The sequence below is a fragment of the Vipera berus genome (assembly GCF_964194415.1).
Source record: "Vipera berus genome assembly, chromosome: 1".
NCBI classification, from domain to species: Eukaryota; Metazoa; Chordata; class Lepidosauria; order Squamata; family Viperidae; genus Vipera; species Vipera berus.
The window spans coordinates 268023349-268047514 of record NC_138202.1 but is presented as its reverse complement, the minus strand read 5'-3'; the positions used below and the strand labels follow the sequence as shown (position 1 = coordinate 268047514).

Sequence of the window (24166 nt, the reverse complement as noted above, 5' to 3'; positions counted from 1 at the left end):
ATCGCTTTTTTTCAGTGCCATTCTAACTTTGAACAATCACTAAACAAATGGTTGTAAGTCGAGGATTAATTTACTTATAATGACTAAGTAAAATTTAGTCAGATTGGATAGTTTTCAGATCTTTTAGGTAATATTTTCCAGGTATATTACACTATAAGAATATCTATCCATGTTATATTGCTCTTTAACATAACTATACATTTGGCTGATTGTCTATAATAAATCAGCAAATTTCAGAGATAATTTAATTTTTGACAATTTATTTTATTTTCCATTTAATTTGCTTTTGTCTGTTGGAGAAAACGTAACAGCCCCTACACATATAGAAATAATATCTGGAAAAGATAATCAAACAACAAATCAGCGAACACCTTGATGCAAACAAAGTCATCATTAAAAGTCAACATGGGTTTGTCAAAAACAGATCATGCCAGACAAATCTTATTGCATTCTTTGACCAAGGGACAAAATTAGGGGACCAGAGGAATGCTGTAGATATAATTTACTTGGACTTCAGTAAGGCATTTGATAAAGTAGATCACAACCTATTACTTGATAAGATAGAAAAATGTGGGTTAGATAGCATCACCACCAGATGGATTTGTAGCTGGCTGACAGGCCATACTCAGTGTGTGGTCCTCAATGGAACTGCATCTACATGGAAGGAAGTGTGTAGTGGGGTGCCCCAGGGCTCTGTTCTGGGCCCAGTGCTCTTCAACGTCTTCATCAACGATTTGGATGAGGGGATAGATGGGGAACTCATCAAATTTGCAGACGACACCAAGGTGGCAGGAATAGCCAATACTCCCAGAAGATAGGCTTAAAATACAGGAGGATCTGGACAGAGTTGAGTACTGCGCGCTATCTAACATAATGAAATTCAATGGTGAAAAAACTAAGGTTCTATACTTAGGCAGGAAAAATCAAATGCACAGGTACAGTGTAGGTGGTACCTTGCTCAATAGTAGTAACTGTGAGAGGGATCTCGGAGTCCTAGTAGACAATCACTTCAATATGAGCCAGCAGTGTGCTGCAGCTGCCAAAAAAGCCAACACAGTGCTAGGCTGCATTAACAGAGGGATAGAATCAAGATCAGGTGAAGTGTTAATACCACTTTACAATGCCTTGGTAAGGCCACACGTGGAATACTGCATCCAGTTTTGGTCACCAGGATGTAAAAAAGATGTTGAGACTCTAGAAAGGGTACAGAGAAGGACAACAAAGATGATTGGGGGACTGGAGGTTAAAACATATAGGGAACGGTTGCTGGAATTGGGTATGTGTAGTTTAACAAAGAGAAGGGTGAGGGGTGACATGATAGCAGTGTTCCAATATCTCAGGGGCTGCCACAAAGAAGAGGGAGTCAAGCTATTCTCCAAAGCACCTGAAAGCAGGACTAGATGACCTCCAAGGTCCCTTCCAACTTCTTCTTCTTCCTCTTCTTCCTCTTCTTCTTCTTCTTCTTCTTCTTCTTCTTCTTGTTATTACTCTTACTCTTACTCTTACTATTACTCTTACTATTACTATTATTACAATGTACTATGCAAACTGAGTTCATTGTGTCTTAATCACCATTGTAGAAGCACTAATTTCAGAACAAATTAGACAAAAGGTTTTCTGTGATGGTCACACAGTTATGGAACATTTTTTTTTTGCAGTTGATATCACTTCTGTTTCCTAGAAGAATCTCTGTTTCTTATCATTCTCTAGGAAATTGTTCTGTTTGGTTTATTATTCTATTTAATGTTTTGTTTGTTTTTAGGACATTGAAAGATATAGTGCTTAAAAAATTTAAAATATCTCTGGAACATTTGTAAACAATTCTTGATCACAATGGATTGTACTTTTTAAAATGAAATGCTGTTGAATGTTGGCAAAGATGAGAAACTATAGTAGTTTTATTTTAAAAAATCTTCCCATTTACTTTAGAGAATTTCAGCTTTATGCAAAAATGGAGGGTTCTTTTCATAATGATTGCTCACCAATGTTTCCTTATATTCTGCCAATCAAATAGAAGGTGTGCAAAGACTCATTTCATAATCAGGTCTAGACTGCACACCTGTTTGGAATCAGTGATCTCTTTTGCCATCGCAATTCTACCTTCATCACACGCAAATATATAAAATTGTTTTGAAATGCGCACTGAAGCATAATCCAAATCCCTGCAGCTTATCTTTCGGTCTTGTGATCTGCTTGTTTTTACATGGAGAACAAGAGTGAATGCTGCTAGGCGATAAGATTTCGGTTAATATCAACACAGAGATAAGAGGTTAATTATTAGCTATCCGATTTTTCCTGTGGCTTTTTATGCTGACCTCATAAACTGGGGGAAAGGATTTTCTCCATCACTGTCAGGAGACTGACCAACAAGCCAGGCAGAAGTTAAATTGGTATGGGGGCATACCCAAAGCTTGCAGACAGCAGAATTTGTCTGATGCCAGCTTCCAAGCCAGCATTACTAAGAAAGCAAATTATAATAGATGGAAAAAGAAAGGAACAGAAAGGAGAAGAGGTAGTAGAAAATGAAGAGATAAAACAATTTGCCAATAACAAATCAATAGCAGAATATTGTGGGCTGTTGTTACAAATGTTCAGAGCAGTTAAGAATGCTAAAGACAGTCATGGTGTTGGATTAAAGTGGTTTTGGATAGTGAATATATTTACATCGATTCCTTTCCCATAGTCCATATCAGCTATGCAACTAGTGGAGAAGTGCTCCTAATCACTGTGAAGATATAAAAGAGTGGGAAAAGTCACTGTTTACCTATCATGGCTTGCTCTTTCTCCTGATGCCCTTGGCCTCTCCATTTGAACAGCCAATGGTGGAAAAAGGAAAAAAACTGCTGAACAGCTGTGATTGCTCTGAGCAACTCATGCCCATATTGGCTGAGTGGACACAGCAAGTGATCCTAGGAAACAACAATTCAGTGCCTTGTTGCCTTCTTCTTCTGTAGTTATATCAGGACAAGCCATCGTTTGTTACACTTATTTAATAAGAAACCATGGCTGGTTCCCTGCCTAAGCTGCAAACCATGGTTCAAAATCACAGTGACGGTATTCACATGGCACAGTAATCCATAACCAAACAAGCAATGTTATAATTAGCATTGAATATGCTAATAATGAATATGGTGTGAAGTGAACCTGCTATACTATCTGTTTATTTCAGATTCATATTTTCATGTCAGATGAGAAAAAGGATAGCCATCGTCATAACTTGGCAGGCAATAGTTTAGTGGGAAGGGTGTATTCTTCCAAAGGAAAATAGAGAGAGAGAATGTGACTGCCATTTCTCCTGTGGGTTTGACTGGGAGTGTAACCATCCTGATTATTTATGCTAGCTCCGAATTGGTAGAACCCCGAGTTGTCTTTCTGCTTGGACTTTGCTTCCCCTCCCCCAACCTCGTGATATTTTAAAACTTATGACTCTCATGAACATTTGAACAGGGTTAAAAATTAGCAGAAAGATTAGATTTTTCTCAGAGATTTTTTTTTTTAAAGGAGCTGAGAGTGATGTGGGAAGTCTTGAATTGTTGGCACTCTTTTTGCTTCTCATCGCCCTTTTTAACATTAGGAAAATGCGGTCAGTCAACAATAGTCGTCAACAGCTGTTGACTGACTGTTGACTTGTAATTATTTTGTGTGATAAAGTGTTCTGGAAAATGACCAAATCTTACCATAGTTGTTTAAATGCAAGCAATCCAAAGCTTGTGGATGCTATACCAGCTAAAATAGTTCTCCTGATAGCTGGCACTGCAGCAGAGCCCCTTTCCCCCCAGATATGGAAGCTATCCATTTGGCAGATGTCGCTATTTCTTTCCTAGCACATTCAGTTTGTACTCAAGGAGTAAGAGAAAGTCTTTCAGTCCTCAGCTGGTTACATTCTAGAAGAGATACTTTACTTGCAAAAGATGTCTTTAAGATTAAATTTTAAAATTAAAATCTTTTGCAGCAATAACAGTATGAAGGATTATATAGATTTTTAGAATGAAGATGGCGGTAGTCCCTCTTTTCACTGGATTCCTAGCCATTGCCTTTAACTTTGTCTTGTGGGGCATTTAGAAAGGATATAGAAAGAAAATGATGGGCATGCCTTCCCTGTGGTATTTTATCTTCCATGCAGCATTGGTCCATCCTGTCCTCTTACACTGCTGTTATGTCTGTTGCTGTTGGAGAGCAGTATATCTGGCAAATACATACTGTATTCTTCCCTTTGCCGCCTTGTTTACTACACATATCTGTGTACCAATCATTTTTTATTATTAATAAGGGAATCCTCCATACTACAATGAATTCCGTAATAAACGAAATGCTTTTAAAATATTCAGGACTGTATTTGATGAGTGACCAAATGAGACTTTAGTGCAGAGGCGAAGTGGTAAAAACCAACTTCCTATCCCATTTCGTAAATGGAGAACTCTCTTTCAGAGAGGCTTCCTTTACATCAAGGGAAAGGAAAGATCTTAATGATCCGATGATCTTAATGCTGAATTAGCAACCTCTCAAAAGGACTCTAATGGCAGAAAGTGAAGAAGAACTAAAGAGCCTCTTGTTGCGGGTGAAGAAGGAGAGTGCAAAACTTGGGTTGAAACTTAACATTAAGAAAACCAAGATCATGGCATCCGGCCCTCTCAATTCCTGGCAAATAGATGGGAAAGAAATGGAGGTAGTGACAGATTTTATTTTCCTGGGCTCCAAGATCACTGCAGATGGGGACTGTAGCCAAGAAATTAAAAGACGCTTGCTCCTCAGGAGGAAAGCCATGGCAAATCTAGACAGCACACTAAAAAGTAGAGACATCACCCTGTCAACAAAAGTGCGTATAGTCAAGGCTATGGTCTTCCCAGTTGCAATGTATGGCAGTGAAAGTTGGACCATAAGAAAGGCTGAGCGCCAAAGAATTGAGGCCTTTGAACCATGGTGCTGGAGAAGACTCCTGCGAGTCCCTTGGACTGCAAGGTGACCAAACCAGTCAGTCCTAGAGGAGATCAACCCTGACTGCTCTTTAGAAGGCCAGATCCTGAAGCTAAAACTTAAATACTTTGGCCACCTAATGAGAAGGAAGGACTCACTGGAGAAGAGCCTAATGCTGGGAAAGATTGAGGGCAAGAGAAGAAGGGGACGACAGAGAATGAGGTGGCTGGATGGAGTCACTGAAGCAGTAGGCGTCAGCTTAAATGGACTCCAGAAGATGGTAGAAGACAGGAAGGCCTGGAGGAACGTTGTCCATAGGGTCGCGATGGGTCAGACACGACTTCGCAGCTAACAACAACAACAGAAGGAGAAATACTGTCCCTTCTCCTCTATAGGTGACAGAATTCTCAGTGCTGCTATCAAATAAAGCGGCAGGAATGACAGATAAAGCTGGAATAAATTATAATGTGTCTGTTAACTTAATCATAAATAAAGAGCATCTAGTAGATTTTTTTAAAATTGAAAATTAATACTTTGATAATCTGAACGTACTTTTTTTGTCATACTTCAGGGAAATGCAAGGAGATATGAGAACACTTTTAACATAATTACAAGAGCAAGAGCAAACTTTTCACCTCAGCTCCAGTGGGAGCTCTAATTAAAATAGGGACAAAACAAAATTGGGCTATTGTTATCTAAAACAGCAATGCAGTAACTATTCATTATGTGAAAATATATATATAAATAAAGCTAAGAGCCTATTAAGGGACGCGGTGGCTCAGTGGGTTAGGACGCTGAGCTTGTGGATCAGATGGTCGGCAGTTTGGCGGGTCGAATCCCGAGTGCCGCGTAACAGAGTGAGCGCCTGTTACTCGTCCCAGCTTCTGCCAACCTAGCAGTTCGAAAGCATATAAAAAATGCAAGTAGAAAAATAAGGACCACTACAGTGGGAAGGTAACAGTGTTCCGTGCGCCTTTGGCGTCTAGTCATGCCGGCCACATGACCACGGAGACGTCCTCAGACAAGCGCTGGCTCTTCGGCTTTGAAACGGAGATGAGCACCGGCCCCTAGAGTCGGAAACGACTAGCACGCATGTTCGGGGGAACCTTTACCTTTACCTTTAAACAGCCTATTGTTATTATTTACTGTTGTTAGTTCTGTTCAGTGCTGGGGCACGTGCTTTGCATGTTCAAAGTCCAAAGTTCAATTGGTGGCACTTCCAGGGAATGGCTGGGAAAGACCCATCCCTTTGAGCCTCCATCAGCAGTTGCCAGTCAGACTTTTACCTTGACTAAAAGTCTATATTCCATGTTCCTGGATATACTTCCGAATGGGCAGTTCTGTGTAACATAATTAATATTCATTGTACCGCACTTACTCAACAGGAGTAAGCTTGTAGAATGAGTTAGAACATGGGATGTTAATTCTGTCATTTATAACTTTTGATGAACAACACGGTTAATAATTACTGGTTATGATAGCTAGATACTGTTTCCATGATTAGAAAGGGCAGCTGGGAAATAGTAATAAAAGAGGACTGTTGTCTAGTAATGGGTTTACAATCCAAAAATCAGATTAGACAATATGGGACAGGAAGCTGACTTTTGAGAGCGCTTCTACAAGCCTACCTTGGTGTTACTATTAAAATGCGTTTACGCTGCATTCCTGACTAATTGGTTTATGCCTTTTCTTCTATCTAGTATATTGCATTACTTTCTACATTGATTTCTATCGATCCATACAATAGGAATAATCTGTTTTAAAGAGCGTATAGTGAGTGGGTTAAAATCATATTTCTAATATACGGTAATGTCAAAAACATATATATTTAGTCTTCACTGCAAAATAACAAAGCCGTTGCCAAGCTGGATAGTTTTCATAATTGGAAAAACACAGAAGAAGGAAAAGAGAGGAGGAGGACGTATACGTTGGGCTCCTAAAATAACCATGAGTTGGACTATAACAGAGGATGTTATGCTCGGATAAGTTAGTTGAGTTGTATTAAAGCGGTTGTGGTAATCATTTAAAAATGTCCCAAATTGCCTCTTAATGAATTACTTTTTAAAGAAATGTTTTCTCTTTCAGGTTCAAGAAGGCATTTGAGTCAGAACCGTCATTACAGTCAGGAATTAATTATGCAGTCCTCCTCTTGGCTGCTGGGCATCAGTTTGATACCTCTTTTGAATTACGGAAAGTTGGTAATTATAGCTTACTGATTCACAAGCAAATCAAATTCAGTGACAAGATACCTGCCACCTTCTGTTTTACGGGAAACAATCTCATGTTGGAAGTCACAGTTTCTTCTTCTTTAGCCATGTCTTCATTTCAGATACATTTTCCATTACAAGAGCATATGTTTTAGACTCCTCTATTGCTTTTATCAAGTGATCACTTTGAGCAAATTTGGTTTTTTAGGATTTCCCCCCCCCCCTGCAGACCAGTAACAGCTCAGGGGAATCACTGAATAAAATGAACAGAGGTGGATGAACTCTGTTGATTCTTCTAAATAATTTTACGTTGAACTTAATTTTCCAAGTAAAACATTTTGGTCCAGTGAAATCTTCCTATGTCCCTTTTGGTATATATTCTATTTGAACAGCAAGAATTTATCTTGATATAAATGTAGAATTCATTGCAATAGCTACCTACTATAAAATTTCCATTCTTCCAGCATCACTAGGTTATTGGTTTAATACATGGTATTATGAATAATATCAATTTTTTACCACAATTGAGCCCAAATTTCTATTGCTAAGTGACACAGTTGTCAAGTGAGTTTTGCCCCATTATACAACCTTTCTTGCCACAATTGTTAAGTGAATCACTGCAGTTGTTAATTTAGTAACGTGGTTGTTAAATGATTCTGGCTTCCCCACTGACTTTGCTTGGTTGCAAAGGTTGCAAAGGGGGATCACGTGACCCTGGGATACTGCAACCGTCATAAATATGAACCAGTTGCCAAACATCCAAATTTTGAGAAAGTGACCACGGTGATGCTGTAACGGTTGTAAGTGTGAAAAATGGTCATATGTCACTTTTTCCAGTGCCTTTGTAATGTCACTAAATGAATGGTTGCAAGTGGAGGGTTGACTACCTGTATTGCAGGCCAATTTTCTAATTACTGAGAAACAGAAACACCTAAATTCCATTTTATAGACTTCCCACTGAGACCTTGATGAAAGAATTGAAGGTTGCTCTGTAGCTATATTTTGTGACATCTGTTGACAACACAGTATCATTTTTATCAGTTTCTGCCAGGTCCCCTGGCAGACCTTATCTCTGAATTTAGAAAAACCTGTGCAGAAATGAAGAGGGAATCATAAATATATGAAAACAATGTTACCCTGAAATTAGGCAGCGACTTAGTGTTTAAATTTATAGTACTTTAGTAACAGCTTCTGCTGAGGTTTATTAAACCTATTAAATTTGGATGCGGTGGCTCAGTGGGTTAGGACGCTGAGCTTGTCGATCAGAAGGTCGGCAGTTTGGCGGGTCGAATCCCGAGTGCCGCGTAACAGAGTGAGCGCCTGTTACTCGTCTCAGCTCCTGCCAACCTAGCAGTTCGAAAGCACGTAAAAATGCAAGTAGAAAAATAGGGACCACTACGGTGGGAAGGTAACAGCGTTCTGTGCGCCTTTGGCGTCTAGTCATGCCGGCCACATGACCACGGAGATGTCCTCGGACAAGCGCTGGCTCTTTGGCTTTGAAACGGAGATGAGCACCGGCCCCTAGAGTTGGAAACGACTAGCACGCATGTGCGGGGGAATCTTTACCTTTTTTATGTCTATATTCCTGACAGTTTCTAAATGGGCTGGGGTTCTGGGTTTCAGAATTCCCACCATTATAGCTAAAATACAATTTTAATTTCTCAGGAGTTAAAATAAGCAGTCTGCTTGGGAAGAAGGGAAACTTGGAGAAATTACAAAGCTACTGGGAAGTAGGCTTTTTCCTGGGAGCCAGTGTCTTGGCAAATGACCACACAAGAGTGATCCATGCCTCAGAAAAACTATTCAAGTTGAAGACACCAGCATGGTAAGCAATACATTATTATGTCATGAATGCACATTTAATTTTCAGATATAGTTGCATTCTAAAGATGGGTGAATAAACCACTTTGAACACTATATTGACCACCTGAGGATGAAAGTACACCGTACATAAAATACCTAAGTATCCTTCTGCTTCTTTTTTTCCCTGAGTAAGCACTTTGAGTTTTGATTCTGGATTCAAACTGTAAAATTCAGGAAAAAAAGAAAATTAATCTTACTTATATCCAGTTTAACAGACTGTTTTCCTCGTGAGTGAAAAGATGTTAAAAATTCTCCTTGCTGTCATTTTATAATCATCCTGAGTTCTGCAGTCCAGACAGGCTAGTTCTAGAGAACAGGGGGTAAAAGCCAAGCAAAAAGAAGAAGTAGATCAAAGGACCAGAGAATGTAGGTGGACAAAGTACAAACTTTTTAAAATGGACTGTCTAGTTTAATTCTATACATCTGACTCACTTTATACCTCTTGTAGGCAGATAATGGCCGTTTAGAATCTTTTATAAATAAATTTAGACGAACTGTCAGCCCATGTAAAGATGGGTGCAAACCTAGAATACTTGGTGTCCATTTCCTTCTCTCCCTTTATCTTGGTCACTCGTAACCAGGGCTTTTTTTGTCATAGAATGTCCAGAACGGACTTCCGGCACCTTTTTTGGATGGAACCTTGTAGGGTAGGCAAGGCGGGTTGTATGACATGTGTGAGTTCTGGCACCTTTTTCACAAAAAAAGCACTGCTCGTAACCATTCTAGTTTTAAATCAATAAGTGGGCAATGAGGAGTTGACGCAAGTGGTTATTTTACAGTGTGTAGCTTCTGCGTGATGTTCTGCTCAAGGCTATTTTGTTGGATCAATGAGAGATTTTGGTATGGTATTTACCTTTAAAAAGACACCAAGCAATAAGATAGCAAGTAGGTCTGGAACAATGGTTCTTTAGCCGACTTTCAGCAAAAACCTATGTCAGATATTTTGCTGGGTTCCAAGATGAGAAAAATGGATTGTAGTTGCTAGGCAACTATAATTCCCTGAGTCAATTTGAGTTCAAACTGTGATGGGGAGTGATTGAAACCAGATCCAGAGAAGAGATAAGAGAATCATCTTATGTTCCATTCCCATCTTTATTTATCCATACAGGCCTTTTTGTTTATTCAGGCTTCAGTTCAGTGAGGCGTATTTCCATTTATGATGCACCCGTCTTTCTGGAAGTAAATAATTCTTAGAAGTAACCACTAACATGGAAATATTTTCTCAACTAAAAAAAAAGAAGTGCACTTATTAATTTTAAGAATGGGAGAAAAATATGTTTTCTTCTGTCTGTAAAGTAGTAGGGAATCTATCCAGAACAGTGTGGTTTTTTTTATCCTAAGCAAAAGGTGGAAGCTATTTTTTTTAAAAAAATAGTGAAGTACCAACTTGGATGAAAAGAGGGCTCTGTCCATGTTTACCCAATCAGTTTTGTGATGTGCTTTTTGGTCTGTGTAGAAAAAGAATGTGGTAAAGATTGCAAGCAATAATAAAGAATGATTGCAAGCAATAATATAAAAGGTTGCAAACTCGTGTTTGTTTTCTCCTGGTTTATCCTAGGTATCTCAAGTCCATTGTGGAGACTATTTTGATATATCAGCACTTTAAGAAGCTGAATCCAGATCAACAAGTAGGCAAAAATGAACTTGTAGACTTTTGGATGGATTTTCTTGTTGAGGCTACAAAGACTGATGTCTCTGTAGTTAGATTTCCTGTAAGTATAATTTAAACACTGTTCATTTCGTGTTTGACTTGCTACATGGTTATTTGGAAAGAGAAGTGTTTTAATTTGGAAGGCAATAAATTTAAAATAATAATAATTAAATTGATCTTTATTATGATACAGACATCCTGCTTTTCCTACAAAGAAAATGGTTCTTCTACAATTTTAGTTTCAATGTAACAACGATTCTGGTGAAAAGATTATGATTACGAACTTGAATTTCATGTCTGAATGGGGAATTGAAGCTAGTTTGTAGTCTGTCATTCTAACTATTTTACCACTTAAACAGTTTGGGCTGTTACACCTTTTCTCTTGACAACAGATTGAAACATTTTCTGTACAGTTCAATTAGTTTTAACAGTTGCCTTATTAATTGTCATATGAATTTCCCTTCTCTCTATTTTTTACACAGTTATAACAGAGCAATTGTGCAATTGTGATAGAGTCAGATGTCATTTTCCATCTACTTACCTATTACAGTAATTGTACCATTTTCATTCCATAAAGAATTTCACCACAACCGATGACACCATTTTCATTCCATAGTTGATAGCTATTGCCAAATCTATACTTTAGTTAAACATTACTCCAATATTGTGGTTGGAACCAAATATTTTGTTTCCAGATTGTATATTCACCAGTTGTATGATTTTGTACATAATACATGGGCAGATAGGTGCCTTACTGTTCTTTACCTTTTCTTTTCACTGTCAGCTCCATCCTGCTGCTTCTCCATACATGCTTTTTTATCATCACATAAACCAAAACCCATGTAACTCTTTGACAATTTATTTAGAGAGGTAAAAATGGCATTTTTATCTCATGTCTTATCAAACTTTTTATTTGTTGAACCAACAGTTTTCATGTTTTCTTTTAGTTTTTCCTCCCATGAAAAAGAAAAAGAGGAATTGGCAGTCTCTTTGCCTTCGTCCGTACAGAATTCAAATTTATACTGAAATTAAGAAAATAGTAGCTACGTGTCTCCCAATAATGTTGATTTAAGGTCTAGAAAATAATCTGTTTAAATGATTGAAACCAGTATTAAATAACTGGAGAAATACATGAAAAGCTACTTCTAAAAATGTTTCCAGTGACAAACGAGATGGAAGAGAAGAAGCATTCAGCAAATAACAGAATGTAGTTTTTAATTAAAACTCTACCATGCACATAGCAAAATAAAAGTTTAGATTCTTACTCCAGATTTTGTTGTGTGCTCCATGCTATTTCCTCACCGATTCTTTTTTTTTAGATAACTGTTAATGCATAAACCAATGTATGAAAAAGTATAAGAGGCTCTGAAATAGAAGTAGTTGCCATAAATCAGTGATGGCGAACCTTTTAGAGACCGAGTGCCCAAACCACAATCCAAATCCCACTTATTTATCACAAGGTGCCAGGGCCGCCTCAGCATTGTGGTGCCCTCGGGGGGGCATGGGGGTGTGGCCCACTGGGTGGGCATGGCCACACTTGTCACGGCAGACTGGGTGGCGTGGCTGGAGTGGGCATGGCCACCTTGATGTTGCTCATGGGGGGAATGCCTGTAGGGGCCGGGCAGGGTTGGGGGAGATCCAGGGGGTCTCTGGTGGGTGTGGTGGTGGGCAGGAGGCCCAGCATAGATGGGGGGAGGCACGCAATCCTAGCTGGGCCTGGGAGGCCATGGCGCCGATGGGGATCTGGCTTTCCCTGCTCGGGGTGGCCTTTGGCTTGCTGGGCGTGGGCATGCTCTACCACCTCTACTCGAGCTTGCTAGCTGGCCGCTTCACCTCCTTTGTGTTGGGTGGGGCTGCTGCTCCGGGCGGCGGCCTAATGGACCTGCGCAAGCTGCTGGCAGTGGTGGCATGTGTGCCCACAGAGAAGCCTCTGAGTGCCGCCTCTGGCATGCATGCCATAGGTTCGCCACCACTGCCATAAATGGTTTAGCTCAAAGGTCCCCACCCTTTTGGGCACCAGGAATCGGTCCCATGGAGAGAGGTTTTTCCATGGACCGGAGAGTGCGTGGTTTTGTGTGCAGCTGGATCCCACGGATGCGGCTTTGCTTGTTTGTGCAGACCGGTTGCTGGCATGCTGTAGCCTGCTACTGGTCCACAGACCAGGGGTTTAGCTAATAAAATTATAAACGATATAGAGAATACCTGCTACGAAGGCTTATAATATGGAATTTGTCTCTCTATTCCACCACAGTTTAATATCTAATAGCTAGACATTTTGAGGAAACAGTTATTAACTTTTATTTTGTCATTTTTGCTTGAAGGTTTTAATATTAGAACCTACAAAAATTTATCAACCTTCATACTTGTCGATCAACAGTGAGGCTGAAGAGAAGACGGTCTCTATTTGGCATGTTATGCCTGATGATAAGGTAAGATGCCTTCCTTGCATTTTGAGAAGAAAAAGGAAGATGTGCAGAACGTTTCCTTTTTCTAGGTTTAAACTTGTCCCCAGATAATCACTCTGACACAGTGCAGGAGCTAAATGATTTTTTTTTAGTAAAAGAAATTACTAAATACCAAAGAACCTTTGGTATTTGAGAACCAGGACCTTTGGTATTTAAGGGAGAAAAGATAGTGGAATATAACAATCAAGAAATCTAAGGAAGAGAAATTAATAGATGAGAGCTGAATGCAACAAAATTTCATTTTAATGTATGCTGATTAAAGGTAAAGGTAAAGGTTCCCCCGCACATGCGTGCTAGTCGTTTCTGACTCTAGGGGCCGGTGCTCATCTCCGTTTCAAAGCCGAAGAGCCAGCGCTTGTCCGAGTAGGTCTCTGTGGTCATGTGGCCGACATGACTAGACGCCAAACGCTCACGGAACGCTGTTACCTTCCCACTGGAGTGGTCCCTATTTTTCTACTTGCATTTTTACGTGCTTTCAAACTGCTAGGTTGGCAGAAGCTGGGATGAGTAACAGGCGCTCACTCTGTTACGCGGCGGCACTCAGGATTCGACCCGCCAAACTGCCGACCTTCTGATCGACAAGCTCAACGTCCTATCCCACTGAGCCACCGCGTCCCTTTTGTATGCTGATTAGTGTACATTTAAAGTGACAGTAAAGTTCTATCCTATCCTATCCTATCCTATCCTATTCCACCTATGGAAAACATGGGCAGTAGCTTTTGATATCTTCCTGTTTCATCTTGGAGCAAAGCTAACAACCATATTAAAATGAAGAATCATGAATTCCAGAGTGGGTACACTTAGCTTTGATGACTAGTTAGCACAGCAGATATTACACCAATTTGGGAAGATTTTGCACATGTAATTACGTCTGTCTGGGGAAAACAAATGCATCCCTTCACATGGGAATAATTTAACCCAGTTGAAAAAACCTGCATAAAGGCAAGGCAGTCTTGAAAAACTACTTCTGCTTTACTATATTGTTCTCGATTCCCTAAGGCATTTTTTACCTTAAAGATCAAGAAACCTCTAGAAGCTGAGTTTCATTCTGGTTTACTACTTCGTGGGTTGTTGAGTATATTTCACTAGGCCATCACCTTGCAATTGAAGGTGCCCTTTCTCTTAACCACCTTGCATCACTTGTGGTCTCAATCCTCCCTCTCTATCTCCTCAAGAAGTTCTAAACTTCTAGAGCAGATATAGGGGATACAGGAAACTTGCAGGAAACGAGAGGATCTGCTTCATCTGTTGGTGGGCTGTCAGGGTATAGGTCTCATGCATTCCTCAGATTATCACTGGGAAGAAATTCAGCTAAGCGCCTGACTTCATAATTTTTGTTCCCGTTTTATGGGCGTGGAACCAGTACTTGGAGGATAGAAGTTGTTTATTCTTTCTTCTGGATCTGACGTACTAATTCTGCCGAACATTGATGAGTGGCCTAAAACTCTAAGTCTGAATATTTATTTGACTTGGATAGAATTTACTGACTTTTCCTGTCTGCTAAATAACATCTGAACTGCTAAATAACATCTGTGACGTAAGCCTGCCTCCAACCCCTAGCCGCATTACCAAAGGACATCTAGTATTGTTCCTTCTACTGCTCTAAGCGCTACCTTAGCCCTGGTACTTGGTCTTACATTGGCTACTTAAATAGTTTTCCTGTTGCCTCTCTTTTTATTAAGTAAATAACAGATGTCAGGCATGGACAGCTTTCTTAAAATGTTTACACTGGTGGACTGGAAGTTTGGCAGGATCACCAGGAAGATTGTTTTTATTTAACTTCACCCTCTTATGAACATAATAATTAACTATTAAATTATTATTTTTTTAAAAAAAATAAGTTTTGAAAGAAATAGAAATTCCTGAGCTTTCTTTTAATGGAAACTAACTAATGAGAAATGTGTCTGAAATATTTTTATAGCGTAATGCCTTTGTCTAGGTTTAATTTTCACCTCCATAATTGTCAAGAATTGAAATGGAATCTAACAAAATGACTAAGCAAATGTGGATAAATAATTGAGAAATATCTTGTTTGGAAGGGCAAGATAAGCAAGCTAAGATAAGCTATGAAATAAGCAAAGAAAGAAACTTCAATGATTCAACCATGAGGAAAAAAGACGTTTGATAAGTTCAGCAAAAAGGAGTTGAAACAACTTGATGGCATATAATTCATCAGTCCAAAACACATTTAACAAATTCATAAATAAATGAGCAAGGCATTTCATAATTGCCAAGAAAATTGCACAAAACTGTACATGACATTATCAGGAGTCAAGCCTGACTTGAATGTAATGCCATGTGCAATTTTATTAAAGTGACAACTATTTTATAAAAGGGTAAATGTAATAAAAAGAAAATAATCTGCCAAGATTTTTTAGGCTGAAATATTTTATATAACTAACATGGAATGTTCTTGCTTGACATTAACAATGACATGCTGTGTTTGTTGGTTTCTTATTATAGAAAGGTATTCATGAATGGAACTTCAGTGCTGAATCTATAAGAGGAGTAAGGTAAGTTTATTTATATTTATTTGCCTGTGACATCGTTATAGTGCCTTTTCTTCACCGAGTTCAGAATGGCCTGTACTGATGCTGACTATTCTATTCAATCCTTGTAATAACTCTGTAATCAAGATGAGAGAAAGTGACTGAATTCTATGATATAACCCAGTAAAGGTAAAGGTAAAGGTTCCCCCGCACATGCGTGCTAGTCGTTTCCGACTCTAGGGGCCGGTGCTCATCTCCGTTTCAAAGCCGAAGAGCCAGCGCTTGTCCGAGGACGTCTCCGTGGTCATGTGGCCGGCATGACTAGACGCCAAAGGCGCACGGAACGCTGTTACCTTCCCACCGTAGCGGTCCCTATTTTTCTACTTGCATTTTTACGTGCTTTAGAACTGCTAGGTTGGCAGAAGCTGGGACGAGTAACAGGCGCTCACTCTGTTACGCGGCACTCGGGATTCGACCCGCCAAACTGCCGACCTTCTGATCGACAAGCTCAGCGTCCTAACCCACTGAGCCACCGCGTCCCTTTTTATAACCCAGTACAGAATCCAAAAATATTTCTTTAATAAGCAAAGAAAAATTGCAGCAGTAAAATATCCTAAAACTGACCTCCAGTTATTTTCTCCTCATTACTTGTATCTTCAGGAGAAAGATACTTATCCATGGAAAGATAGCTAGATAAATTAATTAAGTCATTGTATTAATTGTGCTACTAAATCAAATATCACTAAGTAACAGTGGTACTTAAAAATTAGTGAGAGACGGAAAAACATTAGTCAGTTTTCACAAAGATTGTGAAATGTAATCTTTGGGCATGGAAAAATCTCTACCACATTTATAAATATTCTAAATAATGGTGTTATGGAGCAACGATAAAATAGCCAAGAAGAGAAAACATTAAACTTACTACTAAGTAATGTGCAGAATCTTGTCCAAGACCTAAATGTTATTGAATCAATAACGATCACAACTCTGTAGCCTTTAATGGACATAGATGTTTGCCAAATAATGCAACAACATCATAGTTGACTTCAGAAAAGTGGAATAGAATAGAATAGAATAGAATAGAATAGAATAGAATAGAATAGAATAGAATAGAATAGAATAGAATAGAATAGAATAGAATAGAATAGAATAGAATAGAATAGAATAGAATAAGCTGGAAGTTGTTTCTCTCTTTGATCAGTTTCCAACCATTGTTTCTCATCCTTCCGTCTTGTGCTTTGGTGATCAACCTGGCCTCCTCTGCCTTGTTGCAGCCCCTCAGATACTGAAACACTACTGTCATGTCTCTCCTATTTTTTCTTTTCTTTAAACTAGCCAAACCCAAGTCCCGTAGCCGTTCTTCGTATGTTTTAGTCTCCAGGCCTTTGATCATCTTAGTTGCTCTTTGAATTTTTTCCAAACTCTCCACATTTTTTTTGTGATGTGACCAAAATTGGCTGCAGTGTTCCAGGTGTGGTCTTACTAGGGCGTTATAAAGTGGTAATATTACTTTGGGTGATCTTGATTCTTTGCCTCTGTTTATACAACCCAGGACTGCATTAGCTTTTTTTGGTTGCTGCTGCACACTGCTGGCTCATAGTCAAGTGATCGTCCACTAAGTAAACTTTAAAATAATGAGATTAATAAAAAGGAAATTGATAGACAGTCATTGGCCAGTTCTCTTCACAGTGCTTGGAGATTATTCAACTCCAGGAATGAAACCATATTTAGGATATTCATCTCAAATCAGCTCCTTTCCTCTGGAATAAGATGCCTTCAAGAATCAAACAGCCTATGGGGATTTTGAGGGACCTTTGGTGAAGACAGTTGACTCCCCTTTTTTCCCATTCTCTTGTTCCCATCTGGATTTGTTTTCTCTGCCATGTTTGTTTCTTTATTTTGAGTTTGTTGTTACTTGTTTTTAAATGTTTTTAACGAATTATAAATTGCCTAGAGTTGCTGGGAGGTGGAATTACTACTATTATTATTATGAAGGCTACCACAAAATTCAAAAGAAAATCAGATACCATCTTTGAGCAAGGCCAGAGATAATATCAAAATTAAGAACGTTTCCTTCAGGAAGTGAACGTTTTGCTAAAAGCAGAACAAAAAAGGAGCAAAATTCTGCCCCAAATTATGCTAGCTGGTGATAAACGTTACCCAAAAGAGACTTGAGAAACACATGGCCAAGAACATTAAAGTAAATGGTTAAAAAAGGAAGCTTCAAATGTATTTGGAATAAGAAACTGGCCAGACACAAGTTAAAAGGTTGTGAAATGGAGAGAGCTCCCTCTTTCTTCCTGAAGTCAGGAAAATTGCAGTCAAAACAGGAGAAAGCAGCCCAGACTAAACTTTGGTTTTGATACCTCCTTATATTTATATTATATCTCTTTGTATGGCGGGTTTGTGTTGCTTTACAGTACCCAGAATTTGTCTATAAAGCTTCCTAATTCTCTGCAATAAAAATACTTACCTAATCTTGTTTCTTTTTGTCAGTGTAAGCCTGAAAGATAGTTTTATAGCCATCTGTGGTATGAAGCCCTGATAAGCATTGAAGGTGTGTTAAAGTAGGATAGGATAATAGCAAAGAATGAAATATTTTCTAAATAATAAATAAACGTGTGTTGATGGTGGCTTATTCTGGAGGCGTTTGAAACAAACTAAGAATACAGAGGTAACAAGAAAAGGAAAAAAAAGTACACATTTGAAAAGCTAAAATTAAATAAATGTCCAGGCCTGGAATAGTTCTTAATGAATTTAAATATGAATATGCTGATTTTCTTCGCAAAAGTATGCAACTTCTCTTTTAGCACCAGCAAAATTTTAAAAGAGATTGAGGAAAAACAAAGGAAGTCGTAGCCCAGTAAGTTTAACATTGCTTCTGCAAAAATAGTTGAAAGTATTATTGAAGAAATAATAAGAAACTACCCTACCTCCAAATACAGATCTTTGCTGATAAGAAATCAACATAGCTTTTGCGAAAGAGAAATCTCACTGACTTTCTAGGCTTTTTTTTAGAATAGAAATAAATGTATATGCAAGGACTACCTAATCAATTATGTAGTTGGACTTTGGGCAACTGGTGAAAAAAACAACAGGAAACTTAGTAAATGTTCAGGCAGATCAGATATCTAGTTTTTAACTCTTATATAAATGATATGATGTTTATTGTTAAGAATTTTGTAGCCTTGTTTGTTGAAGTAGAGCCCCAAAATGATTTCCCTCCGCTGGGTAAAAAGTCTTCAGAGTGGCATTGTAAAGCAATGCATGTTGGTACAAACAAAAACTTCACTTTTATGTTAAAGGGCTTTGAGATGGCAATGACTATCCAAGAAAGGGACCTTGAGGTAATCCTTGACTTACGATCACAATTGAGCCCAAAATTGACCCCTAAGTGAGGCAGTTATTAAGTGAGTTGTGCCTCATTTTATGACCTTTTTGCCACAGCTGTTAAGCGAATCACTGCAGTTGTTAAGTGAATCATGTGGTCATTAAGTGAATCTGGCTCCCCCGCATTGATTTTGCTTGTCGGAAGTCAGCTGGAAAGATTACAGATGATTTTCATACGACCCTAGAATAGTGAAACTGTCATGCCAATTGCCAAGCGGCCAAATTTGGATCACGTAACTACAAGAATGCTGCAACAGTCGTAAGTGTGAAAGCCAGTCATAAGTCACATTTTTCAGTGCCCTTGTAATTTCAAATGGTCACTAAACAAATGGTTGTAAGTTAAGGACTAAGTGTAGAATGTTATTTAAAAAATCATATTCTGTGCTTGGAACCATTAAGAATGGAAATGGAAATAGAATTGCCAGTGTAACGCCCTTATGTAAATCTATGGCATATGATCTACTTACCAGTCATCGTGCCTCAAAATTGGTATTATGAAAGGGGACAACGTGTAAAATTGCTCATCTTCACGAAAAGATTGTAACCCTGGGGATACTTTAGCTTGGAAATGAAAGGAGCATAAAGGGAGAGATAATACAGCTACATGAAATCACACATGATATATGCAACATTTGTTAAGAAATGCTTTTATCATTGTGTCACAGAATTTATTTCCTTATTTTCATTTATTAATTTTATACACTGCCCATCTCACACATAAGGCAACTCTGGTTAGAAGTGTTAGAGCTCCAGGTTGTCTCCCTGAATCTCATGGAGATTCTGATTTACAGTGCAGAGCTGAGCTGAGCTGTAAAAATGACTTGTGGTAGGTGGCAGGCAATTTAAATGACTTTGAAAGTGGAATTGACAGTTGCATGGAGGATCAAGTCTCAAAGGTGCATTTGCAAAAAGCAATTGGACTATTTTTTTTCCCTTGAGGAAATAGACATTTTGCTTCTTATCCAAAAGCTTCATCAATTCTTGGATGAGAAGCGAAAATCTTCAAGGAAAAAACATAGTCCAGTTGTCTTTTGAAAAAAACACCTTCGAGAACAGTCATGACCTAGATGACTGAGTATCTTCATAGTCCTGGAGAATCAAGCTATCAATAACTACTAATGCTAACTGCATTGTCGTTTAAATAGGTCTAAGAAGAAACTGTGGAAGGAGGATTCCACCCATTCCTAATTTGGGTTGCCATGTGACACAATATGCAAGATTAGCCTGCTTGCCTTCTTACATTAACAATACAATTATATGCATCTTTAGATGTAATTTAATTATCTTCAAGTAAAAATGATTGGCTTTAGTAAGGTTAGTTGCCATAAGTTATTAGACACATTTCAAGTAGCATTTATTCTGGAAAGAGACCATTGAATATGAGATTGTATAGAACAGAAAAATGTGAAAAAGATTGGTATGCAGTTGGAATTACCCCTCCATAATATTTTAGTTATTTGCTGTTTACTATACTTCAGGTTAAAATATAATTCCTAGATTAATTATGTGACAGACATAATTTAATGATGAAGTTCGGTATCTTTTAAAGGAAAAAAGAAAGCAGTGACTGAAAGTTTGTGCTAGGGTGCCCTCCAATGGCTTCCAATATGTAGTCAGTTTCATACCATGCTGGGGGTGGTGTAGTGCTCTTTTAGCCACAGGAGTTCATTTGGGGATTATCTTCATTGTTCATTCTTGGTGGTCGATGACAGTTCCATGAACTACATGGAGTTCTTATGTGATTCATACACTTCCAAACCCAGATGATTCTCCCAGAGTTTTTTTTTTTAAGAAAACAGTTGCACTGGGTGAATAATTTTAATGAGATGCAGTCCATTTAAGTGAGGTAGCTACCTGTCTTTCTTCAAATAATTGATAGTGTCCTACTTAATATGATGTAAGTATTTTAAGAATACATTTTTCAGCTTGATTTATATGCAGCCATGTTGGTATACTTTTATAACCCCACCCCACCCCCCCAAGTTTACAGACTCAGATAATCTTATGAGACTAGAAAAAAGTTTGGGAATGATAGCATACTCAATATTTGGAAGCCCCTAAATAATGAATTAAGTTTTATTTTTCTGTAAGGAAGCAACCTGAGTTTCACTCAATACTTTTGCTTTATACAGTCTGAGGGAAGATTTTCTTCCTCTAGTATATGCTCACCTATCTTCCTTCTTGAAAATAAGGACAAAATTACTCTGGAGGATTTTTTCAGAGATCAGGCATTTAAAAATTCTGATTTCTTGTAGAAAAAGAAAGATTTCATAAAGTATAAAGACATATTAGTCATCTATTCTAATTTTATTTCCTTTTTAGCATTTCAAAATTTGAAGAACGTTGCTGTTTTCTGTATGTACTACACAATTCAGATGACTTCCAAATCTATTTCTGTACAGAACATCACTGCAAAAAGTACGTGTTGCTTACTATTTAATATTAAATAAATAAATACACTATTTATACAGCTTGAATTCTATTATTTGATGAACCATTTTAAAATCCACTATTGCATGAAAAATAATTGTATGGACTGAGATTATTTAGCAGTTTAATTTCAGCTTCTGAAATCTTTAATCAATAGCATTCACTTTGTATTTATGACATGCATTCATGCTGGTTATTCCCTGGCTGACTTTTTCTGGGCTCAGAAACTAAGTAGGGTCAAGTTTAGTTGGATGAGAGACACCCAGAAAAGCACCCAGATCTGTACTAAATCTTCCAAATATCTACCCATTCAAATTTATTTCTGTATTTTGAAGATTTGAATTAAATTATCTTAATTTTGAATGGCATCTGTTATGGATTATGGCGTCTGTTACATAATCTTTCCTATATCTCAGTGTGCATTCCATCACTTTTTCTTTGTGAGCACTCATGAACAGATATGAAACTTAGAAAAGTATTGTGTAAATCCAAAATTGGGCTGCAATTTATATTACAATCCCTCTTTTTCAAGTGACCATCACACATACATTCTCAAGTGCATAATAATATCTATGCTTATTTATTATTTTTATCCTGTTGTTTCTCAGCAAATTCAAGGCAGTGTACATGCTTCTTCCCTTTCCCTACATGTTATTTTCACAACCCTGTGAGTTATCTTGAACTGAGGGATAGTAATTATTTTAAAGGCATTCTGTGACTTTTAAAGCTCTCCAGGGATTTGAGTCAAGGAATCCCTCGTTTTATTCCAGAATTCTAACTCTTACCGTGTGCTGGGTATGGTTGTACTTGCCAAAACAATATGTGAAATGGTATATTAAGATACATGTCTGAAGGGATCATATCAAAATAGATGCCCAGAATTTCTTTTGTGAAACATAGCTGTGGCATCCATCAGAGTCAGCTGTGATTACTAATCACCAAGTTTTATTCTGCTCATTGTTCTTTTCTTCTGTATGAATATTATAGCGGGCAACTAAATTTCATTTTTGGTGTGCGCCATTGTGTCCACAGTAAAAAAAAATGACAATAAAGATTATCTTACCTTATCTCTTATATGTCTTTGGCAGATTTTTTGAAATGGTTAATAGCATCACCGAAGAAATAGGAAAAAACACAGAGGAAGGTGAATGTGACGGAGATTCCCTGGAGGTAAAGGCAATTGTTTATTCTTCCTATTTTTCATACTTTCAGAATCTCCGTAGTAAGCTCCATTTCATAACCACAACCTTATCTGCTTTCTAGACTTCCTTCTTGGTGCTGCTGTATTTCACTTGTTTGTTAACAGGAACAGTGGCTATCGTGTTTTACAACCTCATTCTTCTTTTGGAGTATTATCATAACCCATTAGAGAACAAAAAGCAAGCCACATTAATGTTTAAACTGTTGCCGACAGATGAATGTTTAAAAAAACCTCTCCAAGCTCTAATATTTATATACATTATAATTTGATATTTAGTCATCCATTGAGCATAAAGGTAGTCCTCGCTTAGCAACCACTGTTGGACTACCTTGCTAATCAGGGCAGTCACTAAGTAAAACATAACCATGATGGACTTATGACATTACTTCCCATTTGATCATTCAGCAAATCACCGCAGATTGTTAAGCAAGGTATCAAAAGATTGCAACTTGAGATTTTGCTGCCAGTTTTTCCAATGACACTGCTTGTTGGAAGCTGCTTGGGAAGCACACAAATGGCAGTGATGTGACTATAAGACATTGTAAAGTTGAAAATAAATGCCCATCAGTTATGATGTGCCTGAATTTTGATTACATGACCATAGGAACGCTGTGACAGTTGTAAATGTGAGATCTGGTCGTAAAGTTACTTTTTCAACACTGTCATAACTTTGAACAGTCATTAAAAAGGCAGTATGTTTAATTAATGGCTGCCACTTAGAGATGTTTGGATTTTCTTTTGTTAAATATTATCAAAAAGATTCATGGGGAATATATGGATCAGTGGAAAACAAACCATCACCAAAATTGAAGTTAAATTTTTAAACTGAAATTGTCTTATAGTCCTCTTTAGTGACTGCTTCATTTAGTGACTGTTCATAGTTACAACCACAATAAAAAGGAACTTTACAACTAGTCCTTGTATTTATGGCTTTTTGTAGGTGTGTAAACAAAGGAAAGTTGAAGTAAGATCATGTGCACAGTCATGGTTTTACTTAACAATCTCTTTGCTTAATGAGCAAGTTGCTAGTCCCCGTTATGGTCCCGAATGAGGATTACCTTTTATCAGATTCCTGTTCTCCCGGGAATGATAATTCACCATGGAAAGATAAAGTATAGATTTAAAAAATAAACACAGATCACACAACGACGCTGACTTGACGTTTAGATGGGATGTTGATTCTCCTTGGTTTGAACCACTGTTGAATCACGTCTTCCCAAAAGATAACAGTATTCGTATTTGACAGATAACAGAATGACATATCCCTTCCTTTTTGTGTATTTTTTGTTTATAGTATGATTATGAATATGATGAAAATGGTGAACGAGTCATCCTGGGGAAAGGCACTTACGGCATAGTTTATGCAGGACGAGATCTGAGCAATCAAGTCAGAATTGCCATTAAAGAAATCCCAGAAAGAGATAGCAGGTATAATAATAGTGAATGCTGAACAGATGCTGCTATGTTTACAGTTATATGGCTAATGCTCACCAGTGTTCTGTTGGAAAAAACTAATAATAGATCTCCTATCAAAAGTCTTCAAAAGCACTTCCTTC

The 24166-nt window shown here is 38.0% G+C and overlaps 1 protein-coding gene across 1 annotated transcript in view; it reads left to right on the top strand.

The window, feature by feature from the left end:
- The window catches only part of MAP3K5 (mitogen-activated protein kinase kinase kinase 5), a 123333-nt gene that overhangs the window by 68173 nt on the left and 30994 nt on the right, over positions 1 to 24166 (top strand). The window contains exons 9-16 of the mRNA XM_081312650.1: positions 7000 to 7112; positions 8787 to 8946; positions 10543 to 10696; positions 12957 to 13064; positions 15564 to 15613; positions 21302 to 21397; positions 22498 to 22579; positions 23905 to 24038. Coding sequence (XP_081168776.1) covers positions 7000 to 7112; positions 8787 to 8946; positions 10543 to 10696; positions 12957 to 13064; positions 15564 to 15613; positions 21302 to 21397; positions 22498 to 22579; positions 23905 to 24038 — 897 coding nt within the window. The remainder of the gene's footprint in view (positions 1 to 6999; positions 7113 to 8786; positions 8947 to 10542; positions 10697 to 12956; positions 13065 to 15563; positions 15614 to 21301; positions 21398 to 22497; positions 22580 to 23904; positions 24039 to 24166) is intronic.